This window comes from Homarus americanus, unplaced genomic scaffold (assembly GCF_018991925.1).
Source record: "Homarus americanus isolate GMGI-L3 unplaced genomic scaffold, GMGI_Hamer_2.0 scaffold21914, whole genome shotgun sequence".
Classification (NCBI taxonomy): domain Eukaryota; kingdom Metazoa; phylum Arthropoda; class Malacostraca; order Decapoda; family Nephropidae; genus Homarus; species Homarus americanus.
The window spans coordinates 3,633,736-3,650,592 of record NW_024719665.1 but is presented as its reverse complement, the minus strand read 5'-3'; the positions used below and the strand labels follow the sequence as shown (position 1 = coordinate 3,650,592).

The 16,857-nt window shown below is 40.0% G+C and overlaps 1 protein-coding gene across 3 annotated transcripts in view; it reads right to left on the bottom strand.

The window, feature by feature from the left end:
* The window catches only part of LOC121860223 (nephrin-like), an 84,339-nt gene that overhangs the window by 32,657 nt on the left and 34,825 nt on the right, over positions 1-16,857 (bottom strand). For all 3 annotated transcript variants that reach the window (XM_042357309.1, XM_042357308.1, XM_042357310.1), the window contains exon 3: positions 11,058-11,187. In XM_042357309.1, coding sequence (XP_042213243.1) covers positions 11,058-11,187 — 130 coding nt within the window. The remainder of the gene's footprint in view (positions 1-11,057; positions 11,188-16,857) is intronic.

Sequence of the window (16,857 nt, the reverse complement as noted above, 5' to 3'; positions counted from 1 at the left end):
TTTTTTTATCCGATACATTCAGTAGTGTCCTCAAGTATTACTCAAACATAATTCCATCTTCACTAATGACGCTTTAAGTACGTCTAGCAACTATCACGCGCGTCGATCTCGGCTAATTTCTCCTTCTCTTGTGATTGGTTGATTATTTTGTGAACTGAGCGACGATTGGCCAATTAGCTCATGCACTGCCATCTACCTTCGGACAAGAGAACTTTATTTAGTGGGTTAACACAGATTTACAGACTGCTTATGAACCCGTAGTTCAATTTTGAGTATGATAAATTTATGGGACTATAAGGAGTCGGGAAGTTATGGTACTGTATCTCTGCTACTATACGTAACTGATGAGGTGTTTTGAGAATGCGTCCCCATCATCTCAGTGGGCCACATGGGTTCTAGATTAACGTATCAAGTATTTAGTAAATTCAAAGAAAGAGATACAATAGAAGTCTTCTCACAGTGATGAGACAGGTTCATTGAACCCATGAAGCTCCGACACCTGCTTTGAGGTGTTTTGTGAATCACTGTCATGAATCACGACGGTCAGTTCCGTTGTTGTTGTCGTCGCGTTAAGAAGTGTCACAGTGAAGTGTCGCAAAGTGTCATCGCGGATGAGGGAATATAATATCAAGAGGTAAGTGGCTGTCAACACGGGTTGTATTTGTTGAGGTTAATGTGTTAAATATGAGGTTGTACAGTGAGGACGTAGTTGTTGTGGGCCAGAGCTGACACAACCAACTGCTAAAACTATATAACATAACTTTATTCCCCTTCACAAAAAGCTCTTACCAATCATTCCATAAAAAAAAAATGCATTTCACCTAACTTGAAGGAATACATAGACATATTTTTATAGTTCGGGAGTCTTACGTCTTCGCTAACTGAGTAAATTACCTTTACCTCCCGTGTTGACGATCAAGATCACGTTTGTTATATTAATCGGCTGTATGCAAGACCATTTAGCTTGAGATGTTCCTATGGGGACTGCCCACGTTTTCCTTTCAAGAAGCGTAGTGAATTCTCAAGGTGTGAGCAATGCACATGGATATTACTGGAATAATCGTGAGAAGGGGGTGGGCGCCTTAAGCAAGCCCTAGGGTAAATCAATGTTGACTATTAACATTACAATTCCAAATATGTTGTAATGCTTCTAGTCTAGTCGAAAAAAATATTCATACAATAGAATTTTGCTGATGGACAAGGACGGATATGGAGTTTAGAAATTTATTCTCTACCCCCAAAATTTTATACTTTACGTTTGTTTACCAAAAATCAGACCGCCAAATTTGAAACCCATCTGCAGTCGACAACAGCAAATCTCAGCTTATCTCAGTTGTATTTCTGATAGATATATGAGTATTCAATGAGGTTAGTTCAAACCAATATAGAACAGCAAATCGCTTGCTATTGGAATATTTTGCATATTCATGAATCTAGAAATATCCCTTCAGTTTTGTTGATGTCTTTAGGCTTACTCTAATCTAACACTCGCATGTGTGAACTCACGTGCCGCAAATACAGAAGACAATTGATAATTCTATTGATTTAGTATAACTTTAATGTATTTTTATTGCCCATAATTAACATTACAGCATGGGTTGTTTGACGCACTCGAGGAAAATATATCTTTAGTTGTCAATATTTTTATTGGTGATATATGAATCAGATATTATATCCGAAATTAATTAAATATTTCAATACTTATTGCATATTAGCCAAGGTCAGGGTTTAAAAAGTGCTGATGCTGAAGTCTTCACTCTACCTCACACTCACATGTGGACTTATTCATCAGCAGTATACAAGATTTGTACTTTGTACAATACATTATATATGATAATTTTATTGAATGGCATCCTAAATTCGTCCCAAGCCATTTCTTCCCGATGTTACTGGGCTCAAGTCGTTTATCTTGAATGATTGCTCGTTTCTCGACAATCAATGCGACAAGTGTCTATCTATGGCACTCAGAGAGCGGCACTGTAAGTTGCATCTTCGTCCCTTTGGCCTCCATCATCTCCTTGAAATGTTGTTATTGTGATCAGCAGTTCGCAAGTCCCACACAAGCACCATGATTTATACCGCCTAGAAAGAGACCTACGCCCATGGCTTGGGCAAACCTTACCACGAGGATTTCTCAAGAGGAGAGCCCACGTAAAACGATCTTGTGTAAGGCCGAATGTCACTCGGGAAATTTTCTTTATCCAGTGATTTTCTGGATACCAACTTGCGTATATCATTAACCAGTTAATTTTTTTTCTTGCCTTTATGTCTAGGAGAACCCATTTTTTTTCTTACACCATTCAAACTTACTATTGTGAATTTTTGATGACGGCATCACGTTTGTATAGCCAGAAATTAATCAACTTGCTACATAGTAATCGGCATTTAATTATCCGCATAGTGTCGATATTACTATACATTGTTGAAGCGATCCATCAGCCTCGGATAGTTTAATTAAGCGTAGTGCAATGCTTGTTACAGCTATATTTTTGTTTTCATTCATGTAGTTTTACTATTACTGATTAGTAACAAAGGCTAAGCAAAGAATAATACTGACTTTATTGTCATTTCTTGGTCAAATTACCTTACTTTCCCATGGCTTTTTATACCTGCACTCTCTTTGCACACTGTATACCTGCGTTGTCTATATGCAAGCTAAACTGTATACCTGCATACTCTGAAGAGTTGTATCTCTCGTAATTTTTTATGTTGATGGAATAGTGTAATTGCTGTGGTAGTAATGCGCTTAAGGGCCTTAGTTGTTGAGGTGCAGTGGTGACATTATAACACCAATCTGCATTACTCAAGAGAGTTTTATCTCATATTTTTTTAATATTTTTGCAATAGTTGAATTACTAACCTTGTTACGCTCTTAAAAACCTTAGTTGTTGAAGGGCAGTAATAATATTATAACAACAACTTGTATTATTTATATACCTGTATATGGTAAACCAACTGTAAACTTGTCTAAGAATTTTACTTTATCTGTCTGTCTGCCCAATGCTTGTCTTATCGTTTCACAAATGTTTGCATATTTGGAGATTGACTCTACTTATGTAAGTTGCTTTATATTTCGAACATAAACCTCTGGTTGTTGCTGGGCCTCGGGTTGCTATTTACACGTGTCCTGAGCAACTGTATCTGTGACCGCTGGTAATGTTTCTTCAAGATAACGGAATCCTTAATTTTCTCGGGAATACATGTAAGGTTCCACAGCTAAGTATGACACACAAGTGCCAGAGTGTTATGACATGACATGTGGTAAATAAATATCATTGTCAACGGCATAGTAAAGCCTTACAAAATATTTAGGAGTGAAAATAAATTAAGTATTAACTTGTGACGGTAAAAAGTAAATTGCAGAAATCCTGAATTGCTGGAATTGCCATGAGGGTGTGGCCTCGCTGGCCCGCCCCACACCCTTTGTGAAGTTTTGAAACTGAGGGGAGCACAGTAGAGGGGTGAGCGGTCGAGGGGAGCACAGTAGAGGGGTGAGCAGTCGAGGGGAAAAAAGTTTAGGGGAGAGAATGAATAATTTTTTCTCACCCGGAAGGCCGAGACAGAGGTCAGGCAGTGTACAGTAGTATTCAGTAATGAAAACATTGTTCTTCCATTCATCTTGTTTTCTCTCAAATTCTTCCCTTCCTAGACACATACTATCTGGCCTTAGGACAAGAGGTAACTGCTCGAAAAACTTCACACTTCAACCTACAACTTGAACATTGATCCATTCGCTTCTGCTGACAACATCCCACTGGCCGTTAATTGTGGCCTAGAACACTTTATCCTCCACTCTGCACTGATGATGATAACAGCATCCCGCTCAACCCTTCCTGCCAAAGGGCGTCCGAACATAAATAATCCTCCTACAGACAATAGAAACTCAATTGAGACCATTTACAACGCTCACATTACCGCTTAAGACCCTGCTAAACATACTGTTAATAAAACAAAGAAATATTTAATTTTATCTAAAATATAATCCCTTCATTCTGAACCCGACAAATGGCACACCTGTATGGTCTTTATATGAATCATATTACAAAAGTTTATCTGTAGTGGCGGTTGTAATGGGTGGGACACCCAATACAACAGCCACTACAGGACCAGTATTTCCTTTTAAAATTCAGCCCGTGATCCTGGTAACGATATCCCCCAGAGTACATACACTCGATTCTTCACACCTATGAAACCACCTGAACTTTTATGCCCACGCAAGTATTTTTTTGCTCTCCCCAGCGTACACCCAAACAAAGCCGCAGGAACTGATGGTATCACACCTCTCAGCCTCAAAAAATTTAGCAGGGGGGGGGGGGGTATATCGATGTCTCCTCCTCGAGCCTTCTATGATCACAATAGTCTTTGAGCAACATTTATATTTTGTCTCCTTGTAGACAACCAATAAGTCTTTACTTAACTACTCGAAAAAGAAAATCCTGTCCATACAAATAAGTTTCGTAATTCAATGTCTTTTTGGTTGTAAGGTTAGGTTGGGTTTGGGATGTCAGCTAGATCAGTTCTTCGGCATTTGGCAATACCTAAAAAATAGATATCCATCGTTTTACTGTTTACTTTCTCTTTCACACTACAAGCTGGTGGTGATGTGGTTATACTGCTGGTACTGACCCACACTACAAGCTGGTGGTGATGTGGTTATACTGCTGGTACTGACTCACACTACAAGCTGGTGGTGATGTGGTTATACTACTGGTACTGACTCACACTACAAGCTGGTGGTGATGTGGTTATTACTCACTGCTGGTACTGACTCACACTACAAGCTGGTGGTGATGTGGTTATACTACTGGTACTGACTCACACTGCAAGCTGGGTGGTGATAGTTATACTGCTGATACTGACTCACACTACAAGCTGGTGGTGATGTGGTTATACTGCTGGTACTGACTCACACTACAACTGACTCACACTACAAGATGGTGGTGATGTGGTTATACTGCTGGTACTGACTCACACTACAAGCTGGTGGTGATGTGGTTATACTGCTGGTACTGACTCACACTACAAGCTGGTGGTGATGTAGTTATACTGCTGGTACTGACTCACACTACAAGCTGGTGGTGATGTGGTTATACTGCTGGTACTGACTCACACTACAAGCTGGTGGTGATGTGGTTATACTGCTGGTACTGACTCACACTACAAGCTGGTGGTGATGTAGTTATACTGCTGGTTCTGACCCACACCTCAAGCTGGTGGTGATGTGGTTATACTACTGGTACTGAATCACACTACAAGCTGGTGGTGATGTGGTTATACTGCTGGTACTGACTCACACTACAAGCTGGTGGTGATGTGGTTATACTGCTGGTACTGACTCACACTACAAGCTGGTGGTGATGTGGTTATACTGCTGGTACTGACTCACACTACAAGCTGGTGGTGATGTGGTTATACTGCTGGTACTGACTCACACTACAAGCTGGTGGTGATGTGGTTATACTGCTGGTACTGACTCACACTACAAGCTGGTGGTGATGTGGTTATACTGCTGGTACTGACTCACACTACAAGCTGGTGGTGATGTGGTTATACTGCTGGTACTGACTCACACTACAAGCTGGTGGTGACAGTTGCTACTGCTGGTACTGACTCACACTACAAGCTGGTGGTGATGTAAGTTATACTGCTGGTTCTGACCCACTGCCTCAAGCTGGTGGTGATGTGGTTATACTAGGTACTGACTCACACTACAAGCTGGTGGTGATATGATTATACTACTGGTACTGACTCACACTACAAGCTGGTGGTGATATGTTATATCTGATGACTCACACTACGTGTTGGTGATTATTATACTACTGGTACTGACTCACACTACAAGCTGGTGGTGATATGATTATAATACTGGTACTGACTCACACTACAAGCTGGTGGTGATATGGTTATACTACTGGTACTGACTCACACTACAAGCTGGTGGTGATATGATTATACTACTGGTACTGACTCACACTACAAGCTGTTGGTGATATGGTTATACTACTGGTACTGACTCACACTACAAGCTGGTGGTGATATGATTATACTACTGTTACTGACTCACACTACAAGCCGGTGGTGATATGATTATACTACTGGTACTGACTCACACTACAAGCTGTTGGTGATATGGTTATACTACTGGTACTGACTCACACTACAAGCCGGTGGTGATATGATTATACTACTGGTACTGACTCACACTACAAGCTGTTGGTGATATGGTTATACTACTGGTACTGACTCACACTACAAGCCGGTGGTGATATGGTTATACTACTGGTACTGACTCACACTACAAGCTGGTGGTGATATGGTTATACTACTGGTACTGACTCACACTACAAGCTGGTGGTGATGTGGTTATACTACTGGTGGTACTGACTGGATGTGGTTATACTGCTGGTACTGACTCACACCACAAGCTGGTGGTGATGTGGTTATACTGCTGGTACTGACTCACACTACGGCTGGTGGTGATGTGGTTATACTGCTGGTACTGATTCACACTACAAGCTGGTGGTGATGTGGTTATACTGCTGGTACTGACTCACACTACAAGCTGGTGGTGATGTGTTTATACTGCTGGTACTGACTCTCACTACAAGCTGGTGGTGATGTGGTTATACTGCTGGTACTAACTCACATTACAAGCTAGTGGTGATGTGGTTATACTGCTGGTACTGACTCACACTACAAGCTGGTGGTGATGTGGTTATCCTACTGGTACTGACTCTCACTACAAGCTGGTGGTGATGTGGTTATACTGCTGGTTCTGACTCACACTACAAGCTGGTTGTGATGTGGTTATACTGCTGGTACTGACTCGCACTACAAGCTGGTGGTGATATGGTTATACTACTGGTACTGACTCTCACTACAAGCTGGTGGTGATGTGGTTATACTACTGGTACTGACTCGCACTACAAGCCGGTGTTTATTTGGCAGTATAATTACCAGTTAATTAATTAATGAGAAAGAAAATAAGTCCAACTTCTCAAGTGTGCCCAAAAGAATTAAATTCAATTCAATTAAATTAAATTGAAATAAAATAACTGCTATATGTGTTGTATCCATAATTTCTATCTAAGGTTTTATTAGTTCCCGCTTGTGTCTCAGTTGTGAACCCGGAGTAACATATTGTACTGCAAAAGCGTTACTGTGTATAGAATAATGCTGCCAAGTTCTCAAGATCAACTTAGGCCCGTGATGGCTCGACCTGTTTTCATAAGCCACAGAGGTCGAAATAACAGAGTAGAAGAATGTGGCTCAGTAGCGTCACCAGGAGCCCGGGACGGTGAGTCAGACTCTCGCTGTTTGGGATAACTTTCCTCAGATAGGCACTTGGGTCTAATGCATCTTTTATAGCTTGTTTTGGGTGAGTTAAGACCACGTCCAATTGTCTAGGGGCACGTGTATGCAAGTCTGCGGGACGGGAATCAGGATCTTGTGAATATTCTCACTAACAAAAAACATTTATTTTTGTCAACTCAAGATAGATGACATCCACTGACATAAGTGTTTCAACGAGAGGTACATTATAGGGGTGGACAGAGTGGACCAAACAAACCAATCCTGAACTAACATTACTCGGGTAGTTTTGATGACCTTAGGTTATATCCAATGGGTTTGTGTTACTTTCTTTGAGGAAAGAAATGGCTTATCAGTCCTATTGGCGGTACTTTTGTAACATTTTGGTTAGGTTGGCCCTTTCACTCACCAAGAGCCAAACGACTGGCAATCTTAAACCACGGGAGTCTTGGCAAGTTCCTCGCTTTTATGTTCCTTCTTCCATTGTTACCTTCTTTCTTTACAACTGCAATTTCCACCCAACAATTTTACAACAATGTAATTTTTTTTTAAGTACACATTACGTCAAGATTTACTAGGCAGTAAAGACCACGTGTGAGGAGTGCTTACTATACTGTACTGACAATAGCCTTAAAGAGGTCCTCTTTCTCTTGAAAACTCCCGACCAAACAGAAAAGAAAACAAGAGTAATATTACCCACACTGTCGGAGGTTACATCAGGAGAAAGGTCATTGACATCTGTCTGAAAGGAACAATGTCCTTAGCATAAATTATTCAACGGAAATACCTACACTTTTAGTCGTACAAGACAAATGCGGATATTAAGTAAATCGACCGCTAAACCTGCATCAAGAAGTCAGGAGTTAAGGACACAACTTTACAACCAGCATAATTTGACGCCTTCTAGTACAGCTTACTGATGCATTAGGTAAAGGACCAAGTCATAATATGCCCAAGTCAATCCTTAAAGGCCCTAGATCTAACAGTCTTAGTTTTTATACGGTCCTGACCGCTCCTAGTCCTTAGACGCCTTGGTCCTAAGAGACCCAATCCTTATAGGCCCTAGTTCTAACAGCCCTTAGTCCTTATACGCCTAGTTTTAAAAGCCCCCTCTCCTAAAAGATTCTCAATCCTAATTGTTAGGTTAGATTAGGTTAGGTTAAGTTGGGACATATTTGTACTGGAACCAACCTAACCCTAATGTCCGTACCTCACGACATTTCTCACACCCAGATCGTGTTGGACGGGCCACACTGGTTCAAGAGCTACTTGTCACTATAGCGGATATTAAATTCCTGCTGTCACACAACACACAGCTTCTCGTTTACCATAAGGGTAAAATACGTGCACACAAAAGTGTTCGTAATCCCAGAGGAACAAATCCTGTGAGTCAAGCAATAAAACAAATATTGGATAAAACAAAAACAAAACGTACAAAGTTATAACAGTGTAAGACTGTGATAACAGTGTAAGGCCTTGATAACAGTGTAAGACCGTGATAACAGTGTAAGACCGTGATAACAGTGTAAGACTGTGATAACTGTGTAAGACTGTGATAACAGTGTAAGACTGTGATAACAGTGTAAGACTGTGATAACAGTGTAAGACAGGTGATAACAGTGTAAGACCGTGATAACAGTGTAAGACTGTGATAACCATGTAAGACCGTGATAACAGTGTAAGACTGTGATAACAGTGTAAGACTGTGATAACAGTGTAAGACTGTGATAACAGTGTAAGACAGGTGATCACAGTGTAAGACAGGTGATAACAGTGTAAGACTGTGATAACAGTGTAAGACTGTGATAACAGTGTAAGACAGGTGATAACAGTGTAAGACCGTGATAACAGTGTAAGACTGTGATAACAGTGTAAGACTGTGATAACAGTGTAAGACTGTGATAACAGTGTAAGACTGTGATAACAGTGTAAGACAGGTGATAACAGTGTAAGACAGGTGATAACAGTGTAAGACCGTGATAACAGTGTAAGACTGTGATAACAGTGTAAGACCATGATAACAGTGTAAGACCGTGATAACAGTGTAAGGCCGTGATAACAGTGTAAGACTGTGATAACTGTGTAAGACCGTGATAACAGTGTAAGACTGTGATAACAGTGTAAGACCGTGATAACAGTGTAAGACTGTGATAACAGTGTAAAACTGTGATAACAGTGTAAAGCCGTGATAACAGTGTAAGACCGTGATAACAGTGTAAGACCGTGATAACAGTGTAAAACTGTGATAACAGTGTAAGACAGGTGACAACAGTGTAAGACCGTGATAACAGTGTAAGACTGTGATAACAGTGTAAGACCGTGATAACAGTGTAAGACTGTGATAACAGTGTAAGACTGTGATAACAGTATAAGACTGTGATAACCGTATAAGACTGTGATAACCGTGTAAGACTGTGATAACAGTGTTAGACTGTGATAACAATGTGAGACTGTGATAACAGTGTAAGCCTGTGATAAGTGTAAGACTGTGATAACAGTGTAAGGCTGTAATAACAGTGTAAGACTGTGATAACAGTGTAAGACTGTGATAACAGTGTAAGACTGTGATAACAGTGTAAGGCCGTGATAACAGTGTAAGGCCGTGATAACAGTGTAAGACCGTGATAACAGTGTAAGACCGTGATAACAGTGTAAGACCGTGATAACAGTGTAAGACTGTGATAACAGTGTAAGACTGTGATAACAGTGTACGACAGGTGATAACAGTGTAAGACTGTGATAACAGTGTAAGACAGGTGATAACAGTGTAAGACAGGTGATAACAGTGTAAGACAGGTGATAACAGTGTAAGACCGTGATAACAGTGTAAGACCGTGATAACAGTGAACTCTTAAATCACCACTGGTCTCTCTGTGTTTGCGTGTGTAGGCATAATCCACACTGTCCCTAACGGGTTGTCAGGCTATGGAAGCCATCTTCACCTTTAAAATTGGCTTCGTCACTTTGAAATTTTACTCCGTTATTCAAGTAATGGTTTCGTTTATAATGAAACGCTCCCATATGTTACTCATGCAACGTTGACATGAAGATCGGAATGCTTACATCGCTGAGGAACTGTGAACACTGTTAGGTTGTTTTGATCACAACTCGCATTAAAGGTGTCCATCACCTTATATGCCGGGGTCCACTAGTACTGGCTACCATTGGGACTAGGTCCTATTGGGCCTGTGTTGTCTACCGGGAGGTCAAAGCTTCCCCATCTTTCATCATAATCTATCTTGTGCCTTGAATGCTTCTAAATTCCCTGGTATTATCTGCTTTTATGGTAGCTGGTCATTTTGGGGCACAATCTGCCCTAAACGAAGCGTCAGTATATGTTTCTAGTATATCATTACAGTATACAGCCTATGCAGTGATCCAGTCATCATACGTTGGTGTATGCTACTCTGGTTGGTGTGTAAACAGTGTAAGGCGGTCACGGTAGATCATGATGGGTCAAACCATTGACTGGTCAGTTGTGTAACTATTGACTATAACATCTCGCACTTTAGCTTGCTTACAATCTGTATAAACTTGGTACTGCACCTGTAGCTGACGAATGCGTCAATATTTACTGATGCAGGAAGTACCTCGACCTGCTCTTCTGTGTAACGAATGGCGTGACTTACAGGTGCAGGAAGTAGTTGTACTGACCTGTAGATGGGTGTGGTAAGTCCCTCCTTGAACCACAGTACGAGGTTGACAGTGTCACTGGCCACACAGGTCCAGGAAGTAGCTATACTCACCTGTAGATGGGTGTGGTGAGTCCCTCCTTGAACCACAGTACGAGGTAGACAGTGTCACCCGTCTGGACCGACATGTTGCACGGTAGACGCGCTGCCTCACCCGACACTCCCTCCACCTCCTCTACCACATCTGTTAAGGACAAAGATAAACAGTTATATGTGGCATAAACTGAGTTGTTTACACACACACACACACACACACACACACACACACACACACAGACAGTAAGGTAGGGTTTTTACACAACGTTGAATATTACGGTATTTTTTTAAATTAATTTAACTAAAGTCATGTACACTAATTTATGATTTAAGGGAATGGGTTTGAATTATGTCTGAAATAGGTAAATGCTTGGGTAAAACTGACCGTCGGGTTGTATAAATTCCTGATAAACAAGTTTCACATTATATTTATCAGTTGTGTATGGCAGAGAAGCCATACACTGTAATAAGGTGGGTCAAGAAGATGTGTGGGCTAGATGATGACCCCGACCTTCAGATGCCACCACTAGCCTGAGTCAAGAGCGTAACTATGGTGGACCAGTATATCACAGTTAATATAATATACCATTGAGGTTAACTTGTCATATAAAAGTGTTGTCACCGTCATCCACAAACATTCAGGAATGTCTTAAGGTTTCTGCAAGATGAGTTCCCTAAACCTTAGTGTTGAGGGTTGATACCAAAGAATGGTCTTGAGTTCCTTAACCTGGACGAAAAAGATACAGCCAACATTCTTTCATCTCCGGTGGCAGAAGATAAAATATGGGATTCCATACAAAGACTCGTGTCAAAGATGTAATTGAAGTATATGTATTTTCCGACACCCTACAAATAATTCACAAGTCGACCCTCTGCTGGCAAGATCATGGCTCACTCTATTTTCTGGGGTGCCACAAAGAATCTGCTGACTGACCTTCTTCCACATAAAACAACCATCACCGGTGACTATTATGCTGGCCTGATGTGAAAACTGCGCGACGCCATCCAGAAGAAACGTCGGGGGATGCTGACTAAAGGAGTGTGTTCTTGCCTACCACAATATAATGGCCCATAAAACCACGTGTCACACATATATCTATTTTCTTTTGTGGTTTTAAGCAACCCGACCACCTTCCCAAACGCCAAGATCTTCCTCCAAGCGACTATTACTGTACCTCTTTCGAAACCTGAAGACATTCCTCGGGATAATGAGCAGTTGGCAGGAAGAGTATTGAATGAATTGTGGTTTTATCAGTTTTATCATTATTCACAAAGCAGTTCGACCTTATTTATTGATTTAAGCCTCAGTATTATTTTTGTTTGACAATTAACTTTATATTTTATTCATTACGTTTCAGTTCAGGTCCCGTTAACCTCTTCCTGGTTACGAAAGTGACTTAAGTCGATGTACTGTACTGTAACATATCATTATTTTACAAGCAACGGCTGAGTGATAATGGACTACTATATTAATGGTCAAGGGTGAGCAGGTGTCTTATATTTATGGTCAAGGGTGAACAGGTGTCTTATATTTATGGTCAAGGGTGAACAGGTGTCTTATATTAATGGTCAAGGGTGAACAGGTGTCTTATATTAATGGTCAAGGGTGAGCAGGTGTCTTATATTAATGGTCAAGGGTGAACAGGTGTCTTATATTAATGGTCAAGGGTGAGCAGGTGTCTTATATTAATGGTCAAGGGTGAGCAGGTGTCTTATATTAACGGTCAAGGGTGAGCAGGTGTCTTATATTAACGGTCAAGGGTGAGCAGGTGTCTTATATTAACGGTCAAGGGTGAGCAGGTGTCTTATATTAACGGTCAAGGGTGAGCAGGTGTCTTATATTAACAGATATACAATATATAGATCCATCACTTATAACAGATTGTCCCCGAATGTTATGCCCGTGCTGTCAAAAGCCAAAACATTCAGTGAATATGATCTCGTTCCCGACAAAGTAAGCACGACCGTCGTGTTCTAATCATAGAAAATGGAACACCTGACTCATCCCTGAGTGTCCCATTTCTCGACAGATCTACACCACAGGTAAAGAGAGCCGACCCGTCTTCCCTCTTGTAATCATGAAATGAGTTTTCAGGATCAATACTCCATTTATGGTGGTGGCACTCTGTAGGTGGCTCAGGATTGCAGAAGCTAGATAAATCACGAGAGAGAGAGAGAGAGAGAGAGAGAGAGAGAGAGAGAGATAACCGAAGCAAGAAAACGAAGCTAGATGTCAGGGCTGACACGTTCTAGGACGACCACACCATCAGCTCTCTCTACCTCTCTAAACTGGTAATGAGAGATAATCGTTTGTAGATCAAGATCCAGTTTGTAAATCGAGGCAATTATCATGTCTTCCCTCTCAGATGTTCAGCGGCTGAGTGCGTACATTCCTCGCCTATTGTTCTGAAAGTTCGTTGGATCATGCTCGGGGTACCCCCAGTCCACCCAGCTGTGAATGGGTACCTAATTTTACAGTTTGCTGTCACCGCACTGCCCTTAACGGTTCATCGCGCATACAGGACCCACTTTCCTCACTAATTAAGGCGAATGAAGAAGACATAAAACTGAAGCCAAGTGCCCAAGGCGAGCAGCCTGGATAATTAATTTATTGACCCCGAGGTCATTTAGATATACTGTACAATGTCTATACGCCTTAGATGTTTCAGAAGGAGAACATTTTGACTCCGATGAATAAATACAAAATGGTGTCTATCTTGGTAGCTTCCACAGATAGGAAGTAAATACTGACGCCCGTGTTATTTAACATCTTCCCTTGAAGAGGGTCATCGTGTTCAACCCGAATTTTAAACTAAGTGAGTCCTGAGGGACACCGCAGTACAGTACTTAACGGGGTGGTGTGGCGGTAAAATTAATTAATTCCAATAAAATTAATTTACAATATTGGAATTAGTTAATTTTACCGACACCGTTAAGTACTGTACTGCGGTATCCCTCAGGATTCACTTAGTTTAAAATTCGGGTTGAAACACGACGACCCTCTTCAAGGGAAGATGTTAAATAACACGGGCGTTAGGCCTAAAGTTTGGTGCTTTATGTTTGCCAAGATTTTATACAAAGACTAACTGAGCATCAAGAAACTACCTGAGAATCTTTACTTAGAGCATAAAATTTTTATATACTTCTGCCTGAAGCCAAGGCCCATAGAAATATAAAACCCACTTCAACGTTGATGTTCTCCAAGAATTCCTAAGTGGAATAAAAGCAACTTAATACTGGTTCAAAAGACGTCATTAAGGATTCTAACGATCTTTTCAGAGGTGAATGATCAATAATCTTTCAATACACATTTACATGAAGACACACAACAAGGAGTTTAATCTACTTAACTCTTTGGCTGCGGGAGTTTCCCCTAAGCTGAATAAAATCGTCCAGCGGTAGTCAGTATAAAATGATAAGGGGGGGAATCTCGTATGATATTTACCTGAGAAATCCCATTTAAAATTAATGCTAACGCGAAAATAATAGAACAGAGGACTTAAACTATTTACTTCATCTTATGTAAAACGGAATAAATGAATCGGAATAAAATTTAGACAGTCGGAAGGCCACCATCCTGTGGTTCAGGGGCAGAAGATGGTAGACCAGGTAGAGGGTTGAGGACGGAATGATTAGGCAAGGCATACTTATCATAAGCAGTCAAGTATGATGCTATAAGAAATTCTTTAATCTAATCCATCAGTTTTTCATCTAACAAGTTAATAAAATAGTGATATGGGTAAGATCAATATATCTATAGATGTTTTGACAAGAAGGAACTCATGCTAAACAAAACAAAAATTTAATACAATTACATCCTGTAGTTGGATCAGCAAGTCATTAAGGATCGAATGACCTCCTGCACTTACCAAATTGGGGAAATTCTGACCCAAAATATCACTGAGTTGAAAGAAATAGGAACAGAGAGCCGTTAGGAACGTTTTCCTGGTTCCTACTTCCATTCTGGCGAGTCTTTTTGAAAGGCTTTCTACAACTAAACCAGAAAACACAAACATTCTCATTGAAAGCCTGTGCCTTGGGGCAACTTAAAATGTTCACAAAGGAATATTCCACCAAAGGTGCGACAAAAGATTAACTCTGCTCAAAGAACATATTCTTCAGAAAAAAAAAGATTCTGTGATACTATGTAATCATCGTGTTCAATAATTCAGCTTATTCGACGCAACTGGTCGAGAAATTAAAAACTCTAAGAACTTAATAAATTAACAGCCTTGAGTTGTGTTTCTTACGAGTTTTGTTACAAGGAGTTAACTTGTGTCCACTAGACGTATGTAACGATGACTATCCATAGGCCGCATATGATTAACTTTTTACATATTCGAAGGCAGGAATAGATGTTTTTATTTTACGGGGAATAGCCAACTCGGGCACAGGTCATCGACTCACGGCGTCGCCTAGGGGGCGAAAAAATAAGAGTAAAGAGAAATTAAGAATAGAAAAGAAAAAGATTATATTAATCTACACCTCGAAGAAGCCGGAAAATCTTAAATCTTGAACTCTCAGTTCCATGTAAATAATCCTTATAAAAATATATGTTTTATTTATCTGTAATCTTGTTATGTATCTGCTTAAAGTGGAACAAGTTCAGAGCAACCCTTAAAAAAATAATAGCGAGAAAATCAAGATGTCCGCAGACTGCCCAGGAAAAGTCTGTACTGACAACTGGGAAAAGGAAATTGGCTTTTATTCCGTATCTAACGTAGCCTAATATTATTCTCGCGTATATTTATAATCTCGGCTTGGTCAGCAGACTGGGAAGCAACGGCTTCACTGTCTTGACTCAACTGTAACTCGGGACACTAAGAGAGCGTATCCTAGACTAATGTGAAATGAATTTCATTAACTTATTATGTTGTGATGTAAAATATTTTTAGCTGAAATGTCTTTAATTGCATTGCTTCAGATTTTTTGTAATAGAAAATTCCCTCCAATCAACCTCCCGGTGTTGATAGAACTAAATGTCCTGTTCAGGAGAGTTCACTATATATATATATATATATATATATATATATATATATATATATATATATATATATATATATATATATATATATATATATATATATATATATATATATATATATATATATATATATATATATCGATAAAATCACACGGGAAAAGGGAAACAACGGAGCACCTTAGCTTTCGTCTTTATTCAAGACATCTTCAGAGGCAACTGAATTACTAGGACTGAGAGAGAGCTTATGTACACAGGGAAATTATGTAGGTCAGACTGGGAAAGCATTGCAACTCAGAATTAAACAGCACAAGTGCAATATTAGAACAGCATCTGAAAGCCGTGCACTTTTTGTTCATATAAGGAACAATAATCATCCCATAGATTGGGAAAACAGTTTAGAAGTGTATAAATCACCATGTGTCACAGAAAGACTTCTGGTTGAAGCAAGTTTGATTAGAGAAATGAATTCTTTTAACCTTAGTGATGGTCAGTACAAAACTGTGGGTGCGGGTGATCCAGGTATATAAGCTGTTAACACCCAGTTCAACAAAAAACTGAAGTCTCTATTGAGAGGCAAAGCTACTCTCATTAAACATCTTACTTCAACGTCCCCTCCACTGCCATACATGTACGGTGTAATCAAGACCCACAAGCCTAATAACCCAGCAAGACCCATCATTAGCTCAGTTGGGTCAATCTCTTATAAATTATCTAAATGGTTAGTTTCTTTACTAAATCCCTTAGTTGGCAACATTTCTAACTCTAATATTAAGAATAATATGGATCTGGTTGATAAACTCAATAACTTACAAATTAATTATGATTTTAAACTGG